The sequence below is a fragment of the Benincasa hispida genome, chromosome 12 (genome assembly GCF_027475165.1).
Source record: "Benincasa hispida cultivar pf3 chromosome 12, pf3_genome.v1.1, whole genome shotgun sequence".
In the NCBI taxonomy this organism is placed as follows: domain Eukaryota; kingdom Viridiplantae; phylum Streptophyta; class Magnoliopsida; order Cucurbitales; family Cucurbitaceae; genus Benincasa; species Benincasa hispida.
Genome location: NC_143489.1, coordinates 35,319,124 through 35,335,181, shown reverse-complemented (window position 1 = coordinate 35,335,181; position 16,058 = coordinate 35,319,124). Strand labels below are relative to the sequence as shown.

Sequence of the window (16,058 nt, the reverse complement as noted above, 5' to 3'; positions counted from 1 at the left end):
CAAAGGGTATAAGTGTCCCAACTCAAGTGGAAAAGTATATGTGTCTAGGTATATAGTCTTCAATGAACAAGATTTTTCCTTTAAAAATGGTGTCTTAACCAACTCACTTGTTAAACAGCAGTCCTACAACACAATTGTCTCTTGTGTTGCCTTTCCAATTCAAGAGGGTGAAACTTCCAGTACACAAAACCAAATGTAGCTTAAGTCATGTATCTCAATCACATACTGATGAGTTAGTCAATTGTCATTTTAAAAATGGTGTCTTCAATGAACAAGATTTTTCCTTTAAAAATGGTGTCTTAACCAACTCACTTGTTAAACAGCAATTCTACAACACAATCATCTCTTGTGTTGCCTTTCCAATTCAAGAGGGTGAAACCTCCAGTACACAAAACCAAATGTAGCTTAAGTCATGTATCTCAATCACATACTGATGAGTTAGTCAATTGTCATTTTAAACGCCATGTTTCAGCAGAGAGTCCACTTCCAATAGAACCAAATTCGGAGATTTTATCTCAACCAAATGATGAAGTAGAGAATCCTCCTACAAATCTTGACCACAATGTCTTGGTACCTAAACAAAGCTCCTAGATTTCACTACATTCAATGAAAATTCGTTCCAAAAGTGGTATTTTCAAACCAAAAACCTATAGTTATCTTTCTTACCATGTAGACATTTTTTATGATCAGGAACCAAGGACAGTGTGTGAGGCTCTACAATCAGTTAGAGATGGATGTTCTAAATAAGAACAACACTTGGACCTTAGTTCCTTACAACTCCAAGTTCTTGTTGGATGTAAATGGGTGTTTAAGATCAAAAGGAACACAGATGGGACTATACAAAAACACAAGAAATGACTTGTTGTAAAAGGTTAAGACTGTTGATCGTATAAAATCAAAATAAATTTTCAAATACTTATTATGAAAATAAATCGGCCACATAACGATGAAGAGATGGAGGTGTCAAAATTTAATCGAAAATTTATAGTACTCTAAGAGTAATATATTCACTTTATTTACATTAGAAATTCGTTTCAATAATCTTTTTATATTAGTGAATCTCATACTTTTTTTTTTTTTTTTTCTTTTGATGAGTAATAAATAAAAGCAAAATAAAAAATAATCCATACTATTGTAATATCAAATTTTTTTCAATAAAATATGGAAATTTGTTTTGTAATTTCTTCATTATATTAGACATAAAACAACAATAATAACTGACCCAACTTCAAATCCAAAATCAACACTCCCAAGAAGAGCCACGTTAAATAGTTATAAAAGAAAACAAATTTCCACATTTTGCCTCATAACAAAATCCAAAAGTTGAAAATTTTTCTAATGCCTCGTTAATAGAGCCATCCTTACTGTATCTTAGACTATTAGTTTTAGTGCAGCTAAAAAAAATAAATAAATAAATACAACTTCTATTATTGTGCTTCTCCTCAGGAGGATAGATGGGGTGATGCAGGTGAGATCCAATGTAGATCCAACTTTCTATTCACTCGTGCGATCCGGACGATTCGGAAGGGACCACTTCGGCTCCTCTCTTCTCGAAAATCCATACATCCCTTATCAGTATATGGACAGTTATCTCTCGAGCACAGGTTTAGGTTCGGCCTCATTGGGAAAATAAAACAGAGCACCTAACAACGTATCTTCACAGATCAAGAACTACGAGATCGTCCCTTTCATTATGGGATGAGGGAGGGATCGTACCATTCGAGTCTTTTTTTTTTTTTCATGCTTTTCCCAAAGGTGTAATTATTATCAAAAAATTTATCACATAATAAGGTCACATTAATTTTAGTTTGCTCTAATTATATAGAAAAGGAAAAAATAGAAAAATATTTTGATACATCTTAGCTTACACTACTTTTATGTATCTCAGTCAATTGTCTGATTATAGTTTATCACGTAAAAAATCATTTATACTTCCTTTTTAAAATCATTTAAAAATTTTGTTGAGTGATTAAAGTGAAATACACAAAGATAGATGCATACTCAAATATTGTAAAAAAAAAATTATGACGCAACATAATGTAATTGAATAATTGAATGAACTATATAAAACGGGCATAACTTAAAATGCATCTAAAATTTTGCTTATTAAAAGAGCCCTATTGAGTGTACCATGGATTGCACTAATTTCAATCTAACCCAGTCCAATTATGTTGGAAAAGAAAAATCGAAAAAGATACTTGAGTATATCCGAGTTTACATTATTTTTGTACACGTCATCTAATCGTCTAATCATAATTTTTCAAGTAAGAAACTTTTTCTACTCCTTAAAAAAAAATTAAAATTTTGTTGTCATGAATGATTAGAGTAAAATATACAAAAATAAGTACATACCGAAGTATTGTTTAAAAAAAAAGTTCACATGAGAAATTATTTTTTTTATAATAATATGTAGGATAAAAGATGCAAATATTTAATCAGTACAAATTTAAGAGTAGTGGAAGAATTAAGCATATAAAAAACTTGTCATTAAAATATCCAATTAGGTGTGTCTCTGTGGAGACATCATAAGTCCAAATCATGTGCAAACTGTCGTTTCCTGCCATTTAGACAAACCGACAAACAAACACACATTTTTATTTTTATCACTTTCATTTCTCAGAAAAAACACATTCTCAAACTGAAGAAGAAGAAGAAGAAGAAGAAGAAAAAAGAAGAAAAAAACAGAGCATTAATGGCCACTCTTCAATCATCTTCTCTCATTACCCAAAGGTAATTTCCATATCCTTTCCTTATCTTTCTTCTTCTTTTTGTCTCTTTTGTTTGATTCATCTTTCTGGGTTTTCAAATCTGAACCTCTCTTATTATGGATCTGCCCTTTTCTACAAACCCAACCTTTAAAAGAGCTTCCTTTCTTTTGTTTTTGTTTCTTTAATTTCTGACCCTTTTTGGATTTTGAAGCTTTGATGTCAAATCCTTTTGATTTGCTTTTCAATTTCATTTCTTAGTTCCAAAAAGGGTTGATTTACTCTGTTGTTGATACAACTCAGTGCTTGTTTTTTATAGGTTTATTTATAGATTTTATTTGGTTCATGGTTGCTCTTTTTAAGTAATTTTGGTTCTTTTAGAGTAGATAATCATGTTTTAAAAGACAATTATTTAAAAAAAAAAAAAATTGATTATAGGATGTTCCTGGAATGTTTTGAATCATGGCAGTGGGAGAAATTAACTAAAAATAGAATCTTTATCAAACTAACTTTTCAAATATTCTGTTGAAATTTAATTTTCTAACATTTTTCTTAATTTGTATGACTACTGAACATTTGTGAATAACAATCCAAGAAAGCAAAAGAAATATCATATAATTAAATTTTCCATAACCATAAACTTAAGTTGATTACACTAGGAGATGATCATTGTGTTCAAACTTGTGTCATGTCATTAGTATTAGTTTTTCGGTTCAATAGTGAGTTGGCGATATGAAAATTGATTTCTGTTCTTAAAACTTGCTTAGTTTGTTAATTGTACCAAATAAAATGAACTTCTAGCTGTTTGCTGGATTTGGAACCCCCAATTGTTTTGCTAGCTTATGCTCATTCCACACCTGCAAAAGCAGAACTAGACGAAGTATTTTAACACTACGGTTGGCTTTCGAATCCCGAATGGCGAACGGAGTCGATTGTATCGTATAAAATGACGAAAAGAAAAGAAAAGAATGGTCGCTTTACTGTAAATTTTTTTACCAAGATCAGTTTGCACCATGATAAAGGTCTTGATTGAAGGATAAACAAAGGATTTCTCAGCAAATTCTTGATGGAAATGAGGTCGCTATGCGTTGTTACATTCGATTGTCAGTTAGCTTTTCATTCGTTATGATCGTAACCATAGATAATCTCTCTTTAGATTTGGTATAGGAATGTGGAAGTGTTTGAATACGAACTCTTGATTGATTCTTCCCATTTTCAGGTTATTAGGGAAAGTGGCATTAGTCACTGGTGGAGCCTCTGGCATTGGAGAGGCCATTGTGCGCCTCTTCCACAGACATGGTGCAAAGGTTTGTTTCGTCGATGTGCAGGACGAGCCCGGTTATCGTCTCCATGAAAACCTCGGTGGCGACAAAGACTCGAACACTTATTATTCTCATTGTGATGTCACTGTGGAAGAGGATATTCGTCGTGCAGTCGACTTGACAGTAAGTAAATTCGGTACACTTGACATAATGGTGAACAATGCTGGGATCTCGGGCACCCCCTCGTCCGATATTCGCAATGTCGATGTATCGGAGTTCGAGAGGGTGTTTGATATAAATGTGAAGGCAGTTTTCATGGGAATGAAGTATGCTGCTAGTGTAATGATTCCGCGCAAGCAAGGATCGATCATATCACTCGGCAGCGTTGGTAGCGTCATAGGAGGAATAGGGCCCCATCATTACGTAGGTTCGAAGCATGCCGTATTGGGGCTTACGAGGAGTGTTGCAGCCGAGCTTGGACAACATGGAATTCGTGTAAATTGTGTCTCTCCTTACGGGGTTCCAACGGGATTGTCTGTAGCTCACTTGCCTGAAGAGGAGAGAACTGAGGATGTGTTTACAGATTTTCGTGAGTTTGCTAAAAAGAATGCTAATTTGCAGGGAGTAGAACTTGAGGTTGAAGATGTTGCCAATGCTGTCTTGTTCTTGGCTAGCGACGAGGCTCGATACATCAGCGGAGACAATCTCCTTGTTGATGGTGGCTTCACTCGTGTAAATCACTCGCTTCGTGTTTTCAAATGATCAACGTAGTCTTTAGAAGGAATGAGTTTATATCGTATATGGTGACTACAAACCTAAGATTTATGATTCTATATGTTATTTAATAAAAATATCCATTATGTTTATATATTGAATGTTATAAGCTTATATTAATATTTTTAACACATTCTTTGGTATACTTTTCTCTATATATATTTTATTTTCCTTATTTGTCCTTCTCTTGTTTGTAGTTTGTCAAATTAAAATTTAGATTTTTCATGTTGTTATCAAAATCATGTCATCTTGTGATCAAATATGAATGAGTTGAACTTCATATTTTTAACAATTGTATTATGCATGTGTTATTCATGCTCCTGTTTCGTAATCATTTAGTTTTTTATTTTTGTTTTTTTAAAATTAATCCTATTTCATTCACATTTTCTTATAACGATTTGCATATTTCTTAAATATAATGATTGAATTCTTAGTCCAATTTTAAAAATAAAAACAACTTTTTGAAAGAAACTTTTTTTAATTCTCAAAATTTGACTTGATTTTTTAAATCTTTGATGAAAAGTAGAAAACAAATGAAGAATTTTGGAGGTAAGCGTAGTGTCTATAAGTTTAATTTTCAAAAATAAAAAAAATAAAAAAATAATATAGTTATCAAAAATAAAAAAAATTTATTAAACGGAATTTTAGTGATCAGTTATTAATTCTAGTGATGAATTGTTTAGTATACGTAACATAACGGTCATATATTTGCATTAGGAAATTAAATTATTATATTGCATTTATATAGTTATTTTATTTCATAGCTATTACTTTTTATTATTAGTTTTTTCATTTGATTTTTTAGGAGACATACAAGAAAACAAAACAAAATCATGGAACAAAGCATATATCCCATGTGAATGTCATTTGAGCGATGAGCCTAAGAGGACAAAATTCTATCTAAATTTGTAAGGAAGTGTTGGCAGCCACGTGTGTAGTTATGAGGACTTAAAAGTTGTGGGACCCAAGGTAAGAAGTTGATAAATTGTAGAGTTTATGTTTTTCTATTGCACGGTCTACGGCATGGGTCGGTTAAGGAAAATTGTCAGAAATAGTCCTCAAAGTTTTTCACCTTGCACAAAAATTTAATATTTTTCGAGATTTCTTAGTGGAATCCAGACCAAGATGAGACTGTGATAATTCTTATTTTTACGTAATTTTTCCTACATTTTATGTAATTTTAGATCCCCAAATCTTATTTTGATAAATCTTATTTCAATATCCATTTAAATCTGTTTTTTTATTTCTTTGTCTGATGAGATATGAACGGATATTGGAACATAGAATTCGAAAAGGATTACATACATAATAATTGAAAAGACTATGTTCGGGATTCCACCAAGAGAGTCAAAAAGCAACTAAATGTTTGTTTTCGTCTCGATATCGATTCTGACCGAGATACACCAAGATGAACAATTTAAAACACTCGGCCAAAAAAATGTGCTATTGATAAAAGATGAAAAACTTGTCTGACAATTACCATATGGTTAGCCACCCCATTTTTTTCTCATAAATATTGGTTTTGCTCATTTCAACTCTTATTCCTTGGACCAAACATGGTGATGTTGGTCGTGTAATAAAATCCAAACAATTTTAGAATCTACAATTTCCATATGCAAAGTGGCATGAGTTCCATATATGTAATGTCAGCCAATTGAATAGCTATGTTGTTACAGTGCACCAGCAAGCCCACATTTTTGTCAAGAAAATCGCCATATGTTTCATGTGAAAATTCCACCAACCTCCACTTTTTCATCTAGGAATGTAACAAAAAAATCAAAAACCCCACCAATTGAACGGATTCAAGTCAATCGATTAGTTTAGTTTAATTTTTTGGTATAAAATTTGACGTATTTATTTATATTTGGAAACTAAAAATTATTGGTTTGGTTCAATTTTTTATTAAAAGATCAATCGATACCAAACCGATGCTATATATATAATTTTGAATTTGGATGGACAATGTATCATTAATATGAACGATATATTGTAGTATTACTTTTATTTTTAGTATTTTAGTTATTATGGTGCATGTATGTTATTATTAAGAAGAAAAAAAAAAAAAGACCTAATTATTATTATTTAAAAGGAAATAAACAAAAATACCCGATTAAAATCTACAAAAGAAATTGGCCAAATTTTAATTTGGAAAAAAATTGTCTAATTCAAAACAAATCTAAAATAAATTTTAAAATTTAAAATAAAATAAAATAAGAGGAGGAGGAACAATTGGACGGAAAATGAAAACCAATCCAATCAAAACTCAAATCATTAGTTCTGTCCTTCATTAGGCATTGGTTTGGTTCCCTATTTTATAAAATCAATCGGCTCAATTTCTTTTCAATTGCCTCTAAAATCGAGAAATTGGACTAACTCTTAATATAATGAAGGCCCTCATTCTTATATGTAGTAGCTTTATCTCTTTTTAATTTCTTAACCCTATCGAGAATTGAAAGGAGTAAATATGTTTTTGGACCATGAAATTTAAACTTCTTTTATTTGGGATGTCACAAATACGCCTTATCAAAAGTATAAAGGTCAAGTTTTAAGGTAGAGTAAGTAAATTACAAAATTAGTAATAAGTAAACTATCCTATATAAGATCTAATAGCAACATTAGAAGGGGTGAATATGGTTTTGTCTACTAATTTTAATTTTAAAATTCTAAACGTGACAACTAAATTTGAAATTTAATTTAAGAAAATTAAATAATACTAAACAACCTATTCTAATTAGTAACATATATCACAATTATGCGACTCGACAAAATAATCCTAACATGCAATCTAAAAATGAGAAATAAACTAAGTGCATAAGTGAAGAGTTTAGAGGAAAAAAGATATTGAATTTATAGTGGTTTGACAATGTAACTACGTCCACTCTCCAAGACTCTTTGGTTATTTTATTCTCTTGTAGGTGAGAACAAAACCTACACAACTTTTTTTCTTCATTCAGGCTAAACAGAAATTCGGATCCTTTTCACTTGTTCACGATCTAACCAATTGTTTTTTTCTCACAATCCAAGGTGTACCCACACCTTAATACAAAATTTCAATAATAAAATAAAATAAAATAAAAATCATCTGTAAGTATGTAAGATTCACAAGTTTTGCTCCACAATACTCTAATAATTTTTCTATAAACTAGTACACTTGTAAAAATTGAAAACAATGAAAAAATTTTGAGCTTTTGGGCACTTGAAGGATGGATCAAGGAAGGAATGAGGTTGCTCTAATTTTTTGAAAGATGGCTACAAGGATAGATGAATGATTAATTACAAAAATAAATAAATAAACAAATAAAATAAAGGGTTTAACCTCAACCATTGAATCTAAGTTAAAAGGATGGATGGTTGAGATTAAATGGGAAGAGAAAATAAAATAAATTAATTTTAGAAAGAATTTTAGAGATGGAATATGTTTCCCACTTCTTCTTCTTTTTTAATAGGTTTGGGATGTCACATGTTATAATCTTGTGTGGTCCGCATTTTCTCTTGTCTTTTCCTTTTTCTTTTCATCTCCTTTTTTTCTATTCTTCTCTGTTCAACAACTCACCACATATCGTCTTACGGTTGGTCCAAGTTTGCGATGTCACCACCATGTCATCGACTGCATTGAAATTTTTTTTCAATCTTCTTTTACTCATATCTTTTTTGTAGCTCTGATTCGAACAACTCAAGATGTATTGGAATCGTCTTTTTGAGCTTTACAAAATGAATACTTTGAAACACTAAAAAAAGTATTAGTACCATAACTGGAGTTTGTTATTATCAAAATACTTAGTTTGATTGAAGCCCTAAACTAACACCCTGTAAATAACTCACAAGGTACATTATCAATTTGGTTCCTAAATTTTTAAAACCAACACTTTTGGTCTTTAAAATTTAAATTAGGATAAAATGCACTTTCAGTCCTTGAAGTTTGAACTTGATGTCTATATGATCCCTAAAGTTTCAAGATTAACATTTTAATTTCCGAGGTTTGAGAAATAATTCTAAGTAGTCCTTGAGGTTACTTAGACCGTTGGTAAAATGATGTGGTTGTTAAATGATAAGTTTAACTTGTTGATTTGGAAAATTTTATCAATTTATATAGAGAGAGAGGATGTGGACTCCCTCTTTTTTTTACTCTTCAAAATTTAGAGAATAAACGGATAAAAATTATGGGAAATTCTTATAAATAAAAAAATTCTAAAAAATATTTACATTTTATAGCAAAAAGTTCTAAATATGAAGTTTCAAAAGTGCTTTTGATATTTAAAAAGACTCCCTAAATTAGTGTGATTAGTTGTTCAAATAAAGAAGTTAATGGCATGTTTGATAGAAAAATACATAATATGAAAGGACATTACACATTTTTAAAACATAGTGAACATCTTGATTAGTTGTTCAAATAAAGAAGTTTATAACCTGTTTGGTAGAGAATTTGAAAACAATGATTCAATAAAATTTGAGTTGTATTTCATGTTTTCTAATATTTGTTTGATAACGAATTCAAAAACTGAATTATAATTTTAACCATTATTTAAAATGTGTTTGATATTATGTTTATAAATCATAAAACTAATTGTAGTTACCTACTAATATTAGTTGACAATAAACTATTATTAATTTATTTATGAATATGTTTTAAGTTAAAGTGTTTTGTATATTTATTATATTGTAATATTATATATTTATAATATATTATATAATAAATATTTTAACTTTAGAAAATAATTGAGTTTATAATATGATATATTATACATCTAAATCTTTTTATCTTATTTAATATAATTCTACATTTTAAATTTATAATTCAAAATTTGAATACAATAAAACATAAAAATGTTAGTTTTCAAAATTTGTAATGTTTGAATCACATAATTCAAAAATAGGAACTTCAAGGGATCGAATCCCCCCGTGAGGAAGCAATTGATTGCCTATACTTTTAATTTGTTTCGAATTTATAGAAAACACAGAGAAATTTAAACATATTTAATTAAGCATGCTTTTGACTATGAAGAACTTTAAGGGAAAAAGATTACCTTTAAAGACTGATCTTCAGTCTTCTCCAATGCTTCACTGTAATCATGATCTCTGCAACTCTTCTTGGATCTCGAACAAAACACCACTACAAGATCTTCTCCACTATTCTCCGGTAAAAAAAGGTTTGTAGGAACCTCTTTTTAGAAAACAGGAAAGAGTTTTTGAACTTTTACCGAAGAAATCTTTCTCTGCAAATTTTTTAGAGTAATTTGTGATTGAGAGAGAATTGAGAGAGAAAGAGAACTTTTCAATCCTCAATACTACATAACAATGAGGAGAGTTAACTCCCCTCCTCACTCACATTAACACTCGTGTAACTGTAGGGGAATTATTATTTAATTGATTAAATTAGATCAAATAAAATTAAATAATAATTATTAATTAATATAATTGATTAATATTATATTTGAATCATATCCAAGTGTATTTTCCTCTCATAAACTATATTTTTAATATGAATCTCATTCACATTAAATTAAACTTATTGTTTTAATATGAATCTCATTCATATTAAATTTAACCCATAGTTTTAATATGCGTCACATTCATATTATTTAATGTTTGAATCTTATTCAAATACATTATTCTCTCATATTATATAGTTTAATTTTGAATCTCATTCAAAATTAATTTTATAATATAATGTATGTATATACATTCTATTAATTATATTATATACAATTAACATAAATTCCCTTATAATTTGAATAATTCAAATTCTTCAAAAACTAAATATGCCTTGTTTTATCCTTAGTGAGCTAATAAAGGGACCTAATGAATCTACAAATTAGAAGCTCCAATGATATGAGATTAATTAATTAAACTCTTTAATTAAAATTAATCAACATTCACTAATTGTAGGTCACTCCATTAAAGACCCACAAATGCACTCTTCGCACGGTAGAATATTCTCGTGTTCATGGATATAACCATTACCAATTAGTCAACTCATCACACTACAATAAATACTACCCTATTATAGCATTGTCGTCTCGTGCAATTTTAATTTCTATTCAATGGAAAATTTTCTAATACATAAAAGATGTTTAGTAAAAGATACATTGATCTCCAATTATATGAAAAGTTGTCAAATTTTGCATTTGCTGATTGAACATAAGATACACACCCAAGAAACAATTGGTAGTACAAAGTCTTAAATTGTATGTATATGTTTATTATTATTGTTCTTAATTTGAATAATTTTACTTAACTTAATGATTTTTTGTAGGTTGTCAAAGGACTATCAATGCATTCAACGTCTAGACAACAAATATAACTAAGGTAAAGTTAATTAGATTTTTATATCAACATTTTATAATTAATAAAGTTTATATTTTGATCATCTCCAAATGTATGATATACTCATTAGTATATCTCTCTCTTTTTACAATATGAATCTTGTATGAATGCTTATATTTGGTTCTGTGAATTATTAATATATTTTTTTCACTTTACTATGTAGCAAGGTTTAAAACACAGTAATAACAATATGAACATATTTGAGAAGCAAGTTCTTAAGAAAAGCGATAAAAGTTTTATAAAAGCTATGGAAATAACTTTTTTTAAGCTTATTATAGCTTTCATTAAACAAATAGTTGTAGCTAAAAATAAATGCTATAATGGACAAACAATGACCTCATATTTTGGGTACAAAAGTATTTTCATAGCTTTTTCAAAAATCTATATTACATTTTAAAAGATCAAATATTGTTTGCAGAATGCTATAAAAAAAAAAATCAAGTATTTCATAGCAAGCTACTAAAGGCTATAAAAATGTTGGACTTTTTATAGCATTTTAAAAATGCTATAAAAAGTCTCATACAATAGCTTGGACTAACATGACTGTGCAGAAAATGCTATGAAAGACCTATTATAGTTTTTTTTTAAGCTATCGTAGGTCTTTGTTCCTGTAGTGTCACGAACTGCTCGTAATTATAGTTGGATCAAATTATCGTTTTATCCCTATAATTACCTCTTGCTTCTTAAGTCACACTAATACTCTAATGAACAATCTGTTTATCGTTCTATCATAAACAAATCCCTCTCGGACCAAGAAGAAGGAGGGGCCCAATTGTTCAAGACTCGGAGTCAGCATTTAAGGGGGCAATACATCTACTGTTGGGGTTGATGTCTTAAATCTTGTGGGTTTCGTAGTTTGTAAGTTATTTGTACACGAATTAATTATTTAATAAAATAAAGTGTTATTTTATTCGATATTTAGTCTGTATTAACACAAATCCAATAAACTAAGATCCAAGATTATTTAATATAACTTAAACATATATATGGTTGACATATAAGTGGATCATATTTAAGTAATATCTTGAATAGTCTGTAGTGTATGGACAATGTTGGGTATCTGATGACACTACGGATATGACCCACTTTGTAATTGTTACAATTATTGTAAGTGTTACAAATGATCTGCTCTTGATCGTTCATGTGGAAACATGTGAGTGAGAGTATCCTATGCAAAGAGTTTGTATAATACCGGACCACAAAATGATTTGTCTCTCTTTATAACACTGTTACTTGAAGAAACTTACATTTCACTAGGATGACCATAGGTAGCTTGACATTTATCCTGAGTGAGTTATGAACGTCAATATGGGTGATCCTTTAATCTATATAGGTGAGAGTAGCAAGATTCGCTAACTCAATATGACTACCATTTTGGGATTTTTCTGAGTAGGGAGTTGGGAACACAACTTCACAAGATGAAATTCCCCCCTTCCCATCTTAAGAAAAAGTAGATAAATTACTCTCTTAAGGGTTGATTCCGGGTCTTGAACAATGAGGCGCCTCACCCTCTCATTGGCCAAAGAGGGGTCTAGTTTATAGTTGGACTATAACTAATTGTTCATTAGAGGGATCGGTGGTATTTAAGAAGTTAGATGTAACTACAGGGGTAAAATAGTAATTTGATCCAACTGTAATTGCGAGCAGTTTTTTAAGGGTCAACTTACTGTTGATTGGTTATATTCATAGACACGGAAATATAATAGTGCGAAGAGTGCAACTATCGGTCTTTAGTAGAGTGTTCGACAGTTAATGAATATTGATTCTTTGATTAAAGAATTTAATTAATTAATCTCATATCATTAAAGTTTTTAATATGTAGGCCCATAAAGTTTCCTTACTAGCTCATTAAGAGTTAAATGAGAATCAATTAATTTTGGATTAATTTGAATTGTTCAAATTAATTAAGGAAATTAATTGCATGAGATACAACTAATATAATATACATTATAATATAAAGTTTGATGAGAGAGATAAATATTTGAATAGGATTCAATTATTAGTTATATGATTGTGATTCATATAAAATTATAGGTCAAAATTAATATGAATAAGACTCATATTAAAACTATAGGTTATGTGAGAGAATATTATTGATTCGTTAATTAATTAATTATATTTATTTAACCATATATTAAATAAGATTTAATATATAGTTAAATTAATTAAAATTATTTTGATTTACATTAGATTTAATGTATTTAATTAATTATAAAAAAAAGGAATAACTCCCAACAAAATTATAGAAGAGTTATTTTGAATAACTCTCTCATTCTCTCTCATACATAAGAACCATGGAGAATTTTATAAAAGAATAGAGAGAACATGATTTTTCTTTGCAAGTTTCCCTCCTCCCAAGAATTCTCTCAAAAACTCTCATTCCTTCACCAAAACTTAAAAAACTTACGATTTCTTCTAGTTCTTATCATGAGTAATGAAGATCTTATTGTGGTTTTTAAAAGAGTTTCTTGATGTGTTTGTAGAGGGCAATGATCATGACATTGGAGAGGAATATCATGAAGAAGGTTATTCTACAAGGGTAAGTACAATTTTTTCTTCCCATCCTCTCTGTATATAAAAGCATGCTTATAAGTAAATTTAATGTTTATTCGAACTCTGTATTATTTCTCTATTTTTGAAGTTTTTTCCAAAATAAAATTCATTGGCACAAGCTGATTACTCGCTTCCGCTAAGAATTTAAATTCTTCAATTGGTATCAAAGCCAGATTATGTCTCTGTATTTCTTTTTGGACAAATATTAGAGAAATGGTGGGTGTTTACTGCATTGTGAATGTTGGTTTGCAAAAGTAGTTAATTTCAAGTTTTGGCACTTAGATATACTACTTTAATGTTGATTAAAGTTGTAAGAAACTGTTGTTTTAGGCATTTTAATTCTTGCTATCGAGTTTGTAAGTCCATGTCGGTCGTGGAGCAAGTGTTGCTGAAGAGATCAGTGTAAAACGGAGCAAGATCAAACTCAGAATAAAGCAAATCATGCATTCTATACCAGGGCGTAAAGCAGATCAGTGCAAGCAGCGTAGCACTACGCTATGGCAACTTTCAGATTAGTGTTGTGACACTCGAATGGAGTGTTGCAATGCTCCAGCTTCGTACTTCAGGCGTGCTTGCAATCAGATTCAGAGGTTGTGGGTTCGTTCATGAAGGCAGTTCCTTCAGAAGTTATTTGCTTTAGTTTCATTTTTAATGTTATTTATTTTTTAATTAATTAAATTAATATAAATATTATGTTGATTTAATTAATTTTAAAGGTGTCAAAATTTGGTCTATTCTTGATATTTATTTAATTTTACATGTGATGTATGATTAAATTTATATGTTGCATAATGTATGTCATATAGTTCTTAAAATCCCACCTTAGGACAAACAATTATCATGCATCATATTTAATATAAATGTTATATTATATAGTTGCATGATGTTATAAGCATGTTCATGTATCTTAATGAATATAGATGTTATATTATATGATAGCATGTATCTTTAAGCATATACATGCATCATACTATAGTATAAATGTTATATTATATGGTTGAATGACATATATGTTTTATTTTCATTATTGAATAATATAAGTGTTATATTATATGATGAAACTTAATTGTATTGAGCATGATAGTACTTAGTTTATATAAGTGTTATATTTGATTAATGTTATTAGATGCATGATTATAGGCTTTAATTTTTCATTATTTTATAATGGGTATAAGTTTAATAAATTAGATTAAAATCTATATTCAAGAATCGCATACAAACATAGGTCTTAAGTAATTTTAAATGGTCTAAAATTAATTCACCTAGACTTATGTTAAAATATTTCAAATATGATTAGAAATAGATTAATCTTTTATTTTTTTTAATAGGATTTAATTGAAAACAATAAAAGATTAAATTTATAAAATAATTGTCTATAAGAGACTTGTGTATAAGGAAGATTCTATCTAAGGTTGGGGTATTTAAGCTGACGAAAATCGAACAACTCTACCTGGGAACCGACCTGGAAGGTGAATTAGACAAATATTTTATAAGCATATAATACATGATTTAGTTTATTAAAGTGTTTAATGAACAAAAATCATATATTGTTAAACTATCCAATATAAGAGTTATAATGGGCCAATTTAACCATAGACTCAAATAAATTATTAGCCGGATTTATGTAAGTAAAGAACCCTAGGTTTAAAACTTAGTGGGAGAAAAATTGATATATATGATATGTCAACTTTTTTCACTTTTTCCCTAAAAAGTTCACATTGTGAGATCTATGCTCGGCCTCATGGCACCACTTACTTGTGTCCCCTTCAAAGGGTGTTTGCTAAGGTCAATAAAAAGGTGAATGGAGAAAGTGTTTATAGTAAGTGGGAGAATGACGTGTGTCAACACATCCTGCGATCTCTTTCATTAGTTTGTTGTGAAGTTTCATGCTCGGCTTCATGGCATCGTTTGCTTGTGTCCTCCTTCGGAAAGTGTTTGCATGAAATTAATCATAAACTCTAGAAATAGATAGAATTTCCTTAGTTTTTATCCTAATTAGTTTTTCCCTTCGGTTGACTCATTGGGGCAGAACTTTAAGATCTAAAATGAACTATTACACTTACAAGAAATTTTAAGCAAGTTAATAATTTATTGACCGAATAATGGTGACTAATCATTATAGGAATAAAAGTTATTCTGATGTAATGATTGGTTGAGAATGTTTCAATTCAGTCAATGGGCAAACGATCACCCTTCAATGGCTTTTATTCTAATTAACCGAAACACCATTGCAAAATTAGATGTCACATGGGGCACAATTAAATTTTGCTAAATTTGATTGGTTTTAACGGGTTATGCTTTGAACTAATATAAATAATTTGTATGGTTTCAGCAAACTTCAAAATGACTAGTGCTACAACCAATCTATTAAGTGTCGATAAATTAACTCGTGACAACTACACTAGTTGAAAAAACACAATTAATATTTATCATTGATGAC

General features: G+C 29.5%; 1 protein-coding gene across 1 annotated transcript; it reads left to right on the top strand.

Annotated features, from left to right (window-relative positions):
* Positions 1 to 2,495: 2,495 nt before the first annotated feature.
* On the top strand, positions 2,496 to 4,835 carry ABA2 (NAD(P)-binding Rossmann-fold superfamily protein). The gene is made up of 2 exons (XM_039050670.2): positions 2,496 to 2,730; positions 3,925 to 4,835. Exons 1-2 carry the CDS (start codon positions 2,693 to 2,695, stop codon positions 4,727 to 4,729), a joined length of 843 nt encoding a protein of 280 aa, XP_038906598.1. The 5' UTR covers positions 2,496 to 2,692; the 3' UTR covers positions 4,730 to 4,835.
* Positions 4,836 to 16,058: the final 11,223 nt, after the last annotated feature.

Bases quoted from the DNA above. Each gene is read 5' to 3' on its own strand.
- ABA2 (XM_039050670.2), top strand. From the start codon at position 2,693: ATGGCCACTCTTCAATCATCTTCTCTCATTACCCAAAG. The intron at 2,731-3,924 runs GTAATTTCCATA...TCCCATTTTCAG, and splicing joins TCTTCTCTCATTACCCAAAG to GTTATTAGGGAAAGTGGCAT.